General features: G+C 32.1%; 2 protein-coding genes across 2 annotated transcripts; one reads left to right on the forward strand and one right to left on the reverse strand.

The window, feature by feature from the left end:
- Window positions 1-377: 377 nt before the first annotated feature.
- Window positions 378-698, reverse strand: LOC134688127 (histone H4-like). Its single transcript, XM_063548599.1, has one exon. It carries the CDS (start codon window positions 696-698, stop codon window positions 378-380), a length of 321 nt encoding a protein of 106 aa, XP_063404669.1.
- Window positions 699-4,414: 3,716 nt separating this feature from the next.
- On the forward strand, window positions 4,415-10,913 carry LOC134688457 (uncharacterized). Its single transcript, XM_063549192.1, has 3 exons — window positions 4,415-4,637; window positions 5,079-5,240; window positions 9,230-10,913. The coding sequence occupies exons 1-3, from the start codon at window positions 4,481-4,483 to the stop codon at window positions 9,439-9,441; spliced, it is 531 nt and encodes a 176-aa protein (XP_063405262.1). The 5' UTR covers window positions 4,415-4,480; the 3' UTR covers window positions 9,442-10,913.
- Window positions 10,914-11,242: the final 329 nt, after the last annotated feature.

The following is an 11,242-nucleotide window of genomic DNA, read 5'->3' on the forward strand; positions in this document are numbered from 1 at the left end:
GTCTTATTATGTAATTATCATTGCTTACATAACCAAGACTTTTAACATCCATTTCAAAGATAATACAGAAATATAGAGTATACTCTTTAAATTTATTTTCTTATATTATATTAAATACAGTTTATTGTGTCACGGCAGAACTAATCTCCAAGCACAAAACATAATATAATTACACATCATTTTTAGTTACTCTCATAAAAACATAATCTTTGATATGCATACCTTTGAAATTCATTGATAACACATTTCAAATATGGTTTTCATACTTCATTGATTTTATAAGTAAATCATCAATTATGATCAAAAGCATGTGTACATTGCATGTATTATTTCTCAAATTGTTTATGGCAGAGGCAACACATGCATAATTGTTGATTTTATTTACAATCAAATCCATACAAAGTACATCCCTGATGTCTTACAGCATGGATGACGTCACTAGCTGTAACAGTTTTCCTCTTCGCATGGTCCGTGTAAACGATGGCGTCATGTAGAACATGTTGTAAATATACACGCAAAACACCTCTTATTTCCGCGTAAACCAAGCCAGATATTCTTTTCACACCCCCTCTTCGGGCTAGACGTCTAATTGATGGTTTACTTGGTAACCAGCATGTGCATCGCTTCCTATGACGTTTATTACCCCCTAATCCTTTACCAGAATGATTTCTCCTATTAGAATCGTTGTCTGCTTCCATCTCAGAAGATCTCAGAATAAATCCATGTCAAAATAAGTTGCTAAAATTAATTAAAGTTCCTGGTTTCAATTTGTGATAACATTCAACTTATACATTGCGTTTAAATTTAGATTTTTATAATAAGGACATTTAACAAAATGTCAAAAACATTTTAGCTACGAAACGTCATTAAACAATAATTAAAAATTTTATGCATCAAACTAACAACTTTGATGTTACAGTTTTCAATAAAGTGTGTATAATTCCAAAATAAATAACAACAAAAACATTTTAGCTACGAAACGTCATTAAACAATAATTAAAAATTTTATGCATCAAACTAACAACTTTGATGTCACAGTTTTCAATAGAGCGTGTATAATTCCAAAATAAATAACAACAAAAACGGTCATTTTGTATGAATTACAGAAATCTAAAACACAATAAATAAATGCCTGTTAATTAAGTTTCATGTAATTTGTCAAAAAGGATAAAATGTAGATACACCTGACCAAAAACTCAATATCCTACATAGAAAAAAATATATATAAAAGGGTCAGTAAAATCGAGTTTATTCTTCAAATACCACGCTATGAAAAAGTGTGTATGTCAATATATTTTTTTCTCCTCGTTGAAATAAAGGAATTAGGAAAGACAGTGTCCTGGCATTTCTCCAAATGGCATGTCATTGAGCTACATCTGAGAACATTACAAAAAGTATTTCAATATAATTATGTTCAACAGATTTGCCAGTAAGTTTTAAAGTGGTGTCCATAAAAAAAGTCCACTTCGGAGCGACAACAAATAAATGGAACAAGAATGTGTCCAAAGTACACGGATGCCCCACTCGCACTATCCTTTTGCATGTTCCATGGACCGTGAAATTGGGAAATAATCTAGTTAGGCATTAAAATTAGAAAGATTATACTTTAGGGAACATATGTACTAAGTTTCAAGTTGGTTGGACTTCAAATTCATCAAAAACTACCTTGACCAAAAACTTTAACCTGAAACTTCCACTTTCATTTTCTATGTTCAGTGAAACGTGAAAAAAAAACAAAAGACAAAAGTCTAATTTGGCTTTAAAATTAGAAAGATCATATCATAAGCAACAAGTGTACTAAGTTTCAAGTTGATCGAACTTTAGCTTCATCAAAAACTACCTTGACCAAAAACTTTAACCTGAACGAACGGACGCACAGACGAACGGACGCACTGACGAACGGACGCACAGACGAACGAACGGAGCCACAGACCAGAAAACATAATGCCCCTCTACTATCGTAGGTGGGGCATAAACATTTAAATCATTCTCTTATTGAACTTACAGTCTTCAATTTTACGTGTCATTAGAACAGATTATTCTAACAAATACTAAATGAATGCTCTTCTGCGTATCAAATAAACCTGTGTCTTATACTGCAGTTGCAAGCAAAATAAACTCTTCAGTGTTTAGTATTATTTCTATTGTCTATTACGTATTTATCCCATATCGATATCATCGTTACTTTTCATTGTTTTTATCTATGTTTCCCTCATTGATACCCTCCCCCTGATTTTTCATTGTCTCATAATATTTTCCCCATATTGATAACCAGTGACTTTTCATTGTCTATTATGTATTTATCCCATATTGATATCCTGGTGACTTTTCATTGTCTATGGCGAATTTTCCCCATATTGATACCCCCCTGACTTATTATTGTCTATAACGTATTTAACCCATATTGATACCCTCGTGACTTTTCATGGTCTATAGCGTATTTTCCCCGGAGAGATACCATCGTGACTTTTCATTGTCTATTTCTTATTTATCCCATATTGATACCCTCGTGACTTTTCATTGTCTATTACGTTTTTTCCCCATGGTGATACCATCGTGACTTTATATTGTCGATTACGTATTTATCGCATATTGATACCCCGTGACTTTTCATTGTCTATTACGTATTTTCCCCATATTGATACCCCGTGAATTTTCATTGTCTATTACATATTTCTCCCTATTGATACCTCCTAACTTGTCATTGTCTATTACGTACATATCGCGTATTAATACCCCGTAATTTTTCATTGTTTATTACGTATTTTCCCCATATTGATACCCCGTAACTTTTCATTGTTTATTACGTATTTCCCCCATATTGATACCCCGTGACATTTTATAGTCTATTACGTATTTTCCCCATATTGACACCCCCATGACTTTTTATTGTCTATTACGTTTTTTCCTCATATTGATACCCCCGAGACTTTTTATTGTCTATTACGTATTTTCCCCATATTGATATTCCGTGACTTTTTATTGTCTATTACGTATTTTCCTCATATTGATACCCCCGTGACTTTTCATGGCTACCTTAAATGAAATTCCGTTCCGTTCCGTTCCGTTCCGTAAAGTACCAATAGCCCTTTTCATTGTTTATTACGTATTTCCCCATAGTGATACCACCGTGACTTTTTATTGTCTATTACGTATTTTCCCCATATCGATACCCCGTGACTTTTTATTGTCTATTACGTATTTTCCCCATATTGATACCCCGTGACTTTTTATTGTCTATTACGTATTTTCCTCATATTGATACCCTCGTGACTTTTCATTGTCTATTACGTATTTTCCCCATATCGATACCACGTGACTTTTCATTGTCTATCACGTATTTTCCCCATATTGATACCCCGTAACTTTTCATTGTTTATTACGTATTTTCCTCATATTGATACCCCTGGACTTTTCATTGTCTATTACGTATTTTCCCCATATTGATACCCCCAAGACTTTTCATTGTCTATTACATATTTTCCCCATATTGATACCCCGTGACTTTTTATTGTCTATTACGTATTTTCCCCATATTGATACCCCGTGACTTTTCATTGTCTTTTACGTATTTCCCCCATATTGATACCCCGTGACTTTTCATTGTCTATTACGTGTTTCCCCCCTATTGATACTCCCATGACTTTTTATTGTCTATTACGTATTTTCCTCACGTTGATACCCCGTGACTTTTCATTGTCTATTACGTATTTTCCCCATATTGATACCCCCGTGACTTTTCATTTGTTTATTACGTATTTCCCCCATATTGATACCCCGTGATTTTTCATTGTCTATTACGTATATTCCTCACATTGATACACCCGTGATTTTATTGTCTTTTTTTATTAATTTATTCCACATTGATACCAAAGTGATTCTCCATTGTCTCTTATGTATCAATATTATGTATTTTTCGTACATTTATACCACCGCGACTTTTCATTCTTTATATTTTTTTACCCTTATTGATCTACCGTGACTTTACATATTCACCAGATTTGTTATAACATATGCATCACGACAGGTGCCACATGTGGAGCAGGATCTGCATACCCTTCCGGAGCACATGAGATTACCCCCAGTTTTTTGCTTATTTTTTTTCTTTTATATGTTGTGTCATGTGTACTATTGTTTGTCTGTTCGTCTTTTTCATTTTAGCCATTCAGTTCATTGATGATTTATGAGTTCGACTGTCCTGGTATCTTTCTTCCCTCTTTTATTGTATCCTACTTAAGTACCACCTTTTATGTAATTTGTTATCGTACATTAGATGCCCAATAAATCTTAGAATCGTTTATAAATACAGGATACAACGCAGTTCACGAAGGTCAAAGATGATCAGAGATAACTGAAAGATAAGTTTGTTGTTTCCGTAACAATACCTCTTTCGATAGGTTTCCTCCAAGGAAATTATTTGAAAGGAAGCTCAGTAGTATGTATTCAATATCATTTTAAAACAATTAACTTGTCCGCCAAAATGGAGGCAGCCAGTCCAGTTGGTCAAGCTAATGCGGGAATAGCTGTTTGTCGTGGTATTACAAGTCTTTGTGTGACTATGATTGCATGGATTCTGACATTATCTGCTATCATTGGAATAGCGAATGATAATTGGAGCATTTTGAATAGCGAACTAGGTTTGTTTGTCTTTTTTTAGTATTAGTATTTCACGAAATTACTTACTGAATCTCGATTGTACATAGATATATAAACCCATCAATGGGAAATAGTAGTACACATAAGACAAAACAAGGTCAGCTAAACGACTCCTACAATGGAAGCGTATACACCGTTCGATATAATAAGACTAAATATATAAGCGACATCTTGTGAAACAACCAAATAGCTAAAGAAAAAGATTAGATGTTGGTCTCTTGTGGACAGTTGTCTCATTGGCAATCATACGAGATTCATACTACATTTTCTTTTTTATAGGTTGAAAAAAATAGTCATCAGAACAAAACCAATAAGTCTTCGACGGAAAAGTAGAAAACATTATAAATAAAGATATTTATAATACTACATGAAGTACATAATGTACTTCTAGGTTTACTCATCAGATGTTGTTATTTTTCTAGGATGTGGACTAAAAGCTGCCTTTGGACTATTCGTTTGTGCGGATAGTTGTATGTTTTTCCTGATATGTTGGGATGGAACAAACCTAGTGATATTATGCTATTCACAAACTATGTGTAATTGTGAATGCTATCACATGAACTTCTCCCTTCAGTTAGCTTCTTGTGAGTATTCAATAGTATTAAAAGGTTACAATGTACTATATCCAATGGGGTAAAAAAGAAAGAAAAAAAGTTGATGACCGTAACTGCATTCACGGTCATCCCTAGATGAATGATGAAAAATTAGGTCAGTTTCTGTTTTGTCTGTTAAAGGCGTTCTATAAAATAAAAAAAGCATTCATTGATACGATGTAAAAGATTCACACGGAAATCGAAAATTACTTATGAGAAATGTGTACGAATTCGAACTGGAAATTGGATTTAAAAAAAATCGTTATAAAGATGTTCGTAAATCATCATTATAATATTTCCAAGATGACCGTAACATATTACAAGGATGACCGTGATTGGTAAACAGATGACCGTAGTTTGAAAAGGATGACCGTAATCTATAAAGAATGACAGTAACTTTTAAAGGATGACCATCAATTTAAAGAATTATTCGTACATGTATTTGTCACATGATTACCTCTAATTATCAAATGTTAATTAATAGTGTTGATATAAATCGTATTTATAAGACAGCATTATCCTTAAGATAGAAGAGACTAAGACGTGCTTCAATTTCATAATTCAAATTTACAACAAAATACAACTGTCTGTCAAAATGGTTCAACATTATAATCAGGTTGTGAGAAAATTTAGTTTAAAAAGTGTATAGTTTTTGCAACAACAAAAGGCAGATTGCTTCTCGACATTTCAAAGACATAAAAAATGTAAAGAAACATGACTTTTTCACAAAATTCGAATAAAATAAACTACTTTTTCCGAATAAAAGCATTCTATTTGAATGAATAAAATGGTTCTCATCGTTATTTTGTATAATCATAATATGAAACTTGGTAAAAAAAGAAATATTTACACAAAATTGATTTTTCTGATCGTGAAAGAATCCGTACCGCTTTTTTGAAGATCGTGAACATGATCGTGAAAGATCTGATGCTACGACGACGTTTAGATTGTTCTTCAATTATATAATAATTAACATTTGTTATAGGTACTGAGAAAAACTTAATAGGCCGATATCCTCAATTAAATTGAAGCATTTTATGTATAAAAAAATTATATCTATTAGCCTGTAAATAGTTATCAAAGGTACCAGGATTACATCCGGCACAATAGCTCTTGTTCAAACATAAACCTCGAGGAGCCAATGAACTAATACTTATAAAGACAATCCATATAATCGCTTGCTCAAGATATAAGCGGAGTAACAGGAGAACAAAAAATACAAACAAATTATTATTTGTGCATTTGTGAACATGAGAGTTATTTGTATAATAATTGGCTGATTGTAGGATGAAGGTTTTTATTGTCATGTGAAGTACTCACTTATAACGAGTTATAGGATAACTACATTTTGTATATTAGATCCTATAAATTACATGTCCGTCAGACAGGATTCACCTGACCTCGACTTTATCTCATTTCATGGATCAAGAATTAGTTTTGTGGTCAAGTCCGTATCGCGGATTCTTTAAGCTTTGGGATAACTCTGTTGTTATGAGTGTATGGTGTACATGTTTTACTTCTGCAAGGTTTCAAATAACATTGACCTTATAACCATGCATCATTTGGCAATGCTCGTTTTATGTTGTTTGGCCTTTTATACCTGTATGTTATAACACCACGGTATTTGGTGTATGGTGTACCTGTCTGTCTGCATGTTTCATGTATGACGTCAATTGTATTAGATATATCGAATGATAGTAAGATGTCCATGTCTGGCCGTCGGTAGGGGTAAATATACTATCGACCTTATGTTCCAAATTAATTGACCAGACCTAACTTTTACATTTGTCAGTTTCTAAGTGTGAGGATCGGAAGACCTATATTTGGTGTACGGGATGTTTGTAGAGATCTGTATGGCATGGTTTATCTGACCTTGACCTCTTTTTATGAACCATTGACAATCTTAAGCGTACATGTATTTGACACTTCTAGTTAAACTCTCAAGTGATATTACAGACGTTGAAAAAATATACTATCATAACTTAAGCAGAAGAGACATTTCAGCATTTGCGCTCTGGTATTCTTTAGTCTGTAGTACAAAGTTATCTCATTGGAAATCAATTCACATCTGCAACGTTGTATAACGACAAATAGAACTTAAGGAAGTACTGTTGAACAAAATGTTGGGTATCCTTCAATCTCAAATTGTTCATGAACGATGCTATTTTTACTGTAAGTGTTTTAAGGTAACACGATACCGAATGGCATATCTCCCGATTTCCAAACTTTTTGGCACATGTGTTCTTTGATTCGAGTTACATCAGACTATGTAATAAAAAATGGGGGTCACCATTTTTGTTTTCTTGGTATTTTCATAAGAAAACGTCAATTTTGGCGACAAATTTACTTAGGTATATAGGGGAAATGCCTATTTTTCGGCTTAAGTTTTTAGATTTTCCAATGGATGGCTATGTTCTGATATACGGAGAAAAACAAAAAACTAACATAATATCCAGGATTGCATACTGAATCCATACACGTATAGAAACTTATATGTCACCATCCTTGTTTTTGAGATAAATGGCTTCAAAGATGATTGATACCATTAGAATTTGGCCGAAAACGTGTGACGTTATTGAATACAGAATGTAACGTTATTCCTACTCAGAGAAATGGAAAACAAAATATGTGTCGGAATCTGAATGGTGTTTATTTTATTTAATTTCCCCTGTCGGTAGTCGTAAATTTCCTAGTAATGCAATATGAAATATTTTGTCCCGCTAATAGAAATTTCATTCAAATGAATTAACATTAATTTTGTCTGATTTTCACACCAAACGAGCATATTGTAATTCAGTGGTTGTGGTTTGTTTATGTGTAGTCTTTTTCCCGGCCGTTATTGAAATTCTTGATAAAGATGAACATTAAAGCTATTATTTTTTTAATTCAACACTTTATCATCGAAAGTTAGATAAAAAAAAAACTAAAAACTTCAAAATAGTTACAGGTTTCAACCAGTTGCAGGTATATAAAATGGTAAACGATATATTGCTTTCTGATTACAACATGCATGAGTATGTACCGCAAGACGATAAATAAACGTGTACTTATTTTAATTAAGAAAAGTGAAATAAAATATATGGCAACGTATGGATGTATCATTCATGATGATTTTTTTTTAATTCAAATGTCACTTGCTTCAGATATATAAAATAACTCTCAGAATTTGATTCATTGCTGTTGTGCCGAAGTTTGCGTTAATTCCTAAAACGATCAATATTCTAATTGATACGAATATTATTCAAGTGATATTTAAATTTCCTCGTTGGTCTCTGGAAGATTTGTGTAAAACATGTTAAATATTTGTTGTCGAGTTGCTGTCTCATTGAAATGTACCCAAATCAGATTTTGTTGAAATATTATGGTATATTAAAACCGGTTATATTAAAAAGAGAAACGCATTTCAACAAGGTGAAATCAAATATTTTATTATTTAATATTTTATATATATATTCTTCGTATGATTTAAGGATATGATATGACTAAAGTAACTGAATTTCGTATGGTTGTGTAATGTGTACAATGTACAACCAATCTATACTTTTCTCAGGTTGGTTGTATGACTAATATCTTTACATTATATCCATTGGATTAATATATGTGATTTTTGTTTCATACTTTCTGTGCCTAGTCCAAAGCTAATGGGTATAGTCTTTTTTGATGGACTTTTAAAATCAAATGATATGTATACGACTCTCCGACAAAATGTAAATAAAAAGAGGAAAACCCGCCAATAACGTACCAAAATAGTCACTGTGAATTTTCGAATGGCTTGAAGTTGAATGGTGTCTTATGGCAAAATTGCCAGTGAAAGAAAAAGTAACCGAATAGCAACAATATATTTTTCTAAATATTCTTTACATATACATAGTTGTATGTTTATATTCTGATGAGGGAATAAAGAAGGAAAAAAAAAGAATCCCCATAATGAAGTGTATCATTCACATTTATAATAAAATATAAATGTTTGTTTCTTTCAGTTGGAATGCTACTAATTGGAGCCATAATTCACGGGACTAATGACCCTGATAATATAAATTGGACCTTTTGGTTCTGTTTAGTATCGTCTCTCCTCTGTCTTATACTAGGAATAATGTGGAAAATTACTCAAAAAATGAAAAGATTTGTGAAGAAAGAAGCAAGTGGGGCTCTAGATGGAATGGGTGCTGGTGTAATTGCAGGAATGATATAATGACAGAACTGAATAAACTTTCTAGGTGTAAATGATTATTAATAATTTTTTTTTTACGCATTATGATAATGGTTAAAAACTTGGCTCAGTAGACTGTTTTAGCATTACAAGATTAACTATATTTAATTACAATTCAAAGATTTTCAACATCCAGTTGAAAGATAATCCACATTAATAATCCGTCAGTGGTTTGCAAACGCTTACATTGATACTGAGGCATAGTTCATGTAGGACTATGTTCAAGGAGTAAACAGGTTAAAAGGTTCTGAAAAAAGTCGACATATGTTTTGAAGTTAACATAAAACATATGTGACTCTCTAGTCGTAACTTTCTGTCTTTAAATTAGTATTCTTGTTAGTTTTTAGCTTTGTATAATGTCGATTCAGTCAACCCCTTTACAATTGGCTTTATAGATAATAGAAGAAAAAGGATATAGATTATCCATTTAAGTTCCAAAATCAGTCCGTGCACGGCTAAAACACAAGAAGAAAAGCAACAGCGATTTTATTAAAGTATTTTGCATTTTTAAATCTCTTTGTCGGGTTAAAGGCTGGTTGGGCTCCCGCAGGTATGGTTCGCGTTGTGCCTGTATCAAAATGTTTAGCCTGAATTGCATTGATTGTCGTTTGTTGGTGTACACCTGCTCTAAAACACATTACGGGACTATAAAATTAAAGCAACCGGACATCCCTATGTGCCTGTATCAATCGTATTCGTTGGCCTTAGCAAATTTTCATCAATACTTTACTCAACCGTGATGGACGTTGACGTGATTAGAAATTCGATAAATGTCTTCATCAACCAACTCGTCTTCTTTATCTTTTCTAAATGAACATTAAAAATTAATTGAAAATATTTGAAATTAAAATATGTATGTAGGTAACATTCTATAAGGTCCAAAGTCATTAAGTTGAAATTTGCATAATGAAGATGTCGGTATCAAAGTACAATGTACTAGATAGCTCATTAAATATTCATCAAATTTCAATAATTATTATTCATAGATATAAGAAGATGTGGTATGAGTGTCAATGAGACAAGTTGAATTCTCCATTCAAGTCACACTTTATAAAAGTAAACCATTATAGGTCGTCAACACGGAGCCTTGGCTCACATCGAACAGCAAGCTCTATGTATGAAAATCATACGATATTAATTTATTGTTACTTGTTGATATTGAGTATCCATCTTTAAAGATAATATCAACTAGTATTTGGAATGAATAAAATTTACAAATTTTAGAACATGAAATACATTTGTCTCGCAGTTTTATTGTTGAATAAAAATGCATATATAACAATATTTTAGCAAAATAAAATAATTTTCTTGTTATTATCTCAAAACTAAATTGTGACCTGTTCTTCTTCCCTTGTGACCGTTACGTTTTATTTCCTGAATTCATCGAAAGTATCCTACGTAAAATATAGCAAATTGGTTTTATATCTTTAATTTCCTTGTTTGATTAGATTTAGTTAAATATTCTCACACTCAAATACAAGTGCTTAATATAAATTGTTCAGTAATATTTTATCAGTTGGTCAACTTTCAATAAAACAATGAAATCTTCAGAGGATAACATGTCCATTAATGTAATAAAATAATAAAACAGATGTAAAATATAATGTACATGTACCATATAATTTCAAATCTCGGTCTATGACATATTTTATAATACTTTCATAGTAAACACCAATACTTAAAGGAGATCTCATGTGTGATTTTAATGGGAGTTCAAACCTTAAAATGCATTTTATAAGTACCAATCATGTGAAGTGAAAAAAACATTGTGAAGGAAGCGAGA

The sequence above is a fragment of the Mytilus trossulus genome, chromosome 10 (genome assembly GCF_036588685.1).
Source record: "Mytilus trossulus isolate FHL-02 chromosome 10, PNRI_Mtr1.1.1.hap1, whole genome shotgun sequence".
NCBI classification, from domain to species: Eukaryota; Metazoa; Mollusca; class Bivalvia; order Mytilida; family Mytilidae; genus Mytilus; species Mytilus trossulus.

Bases quoted from the DNA above. Each gene is read 5' to 3' on its own strand.
- LOC134688127 (XM_063548599.1), bottom strand. From the start codon at position 698: ATGGAAGCAGACAACGATTCTAATAGGAGAAATCATTCTGGTAAAGGA.
- LOC134688457 (XM_063549192.1), top strand. From the start codon at position 4,481: ATGGAGGCAGCCAGTCCAGTTGGTCAAGCTAATGCGGGAATAGCTGTT. The intron at 4,638-5,078 runs GTTTGTTTGTCT...TTATTTTTCTAG, and splicing joins CATTTTGAATAGCGAACTAG to GATGTGGACTAAAAGCTGCC. The intron at 5,241-9,229 runs GTGAGTATTCAA...TGTTTCTTTCAG, and splicing joins CTCCCTTCAGTTAGCTTCTT to TTGGAATGCTACTAATTGGA.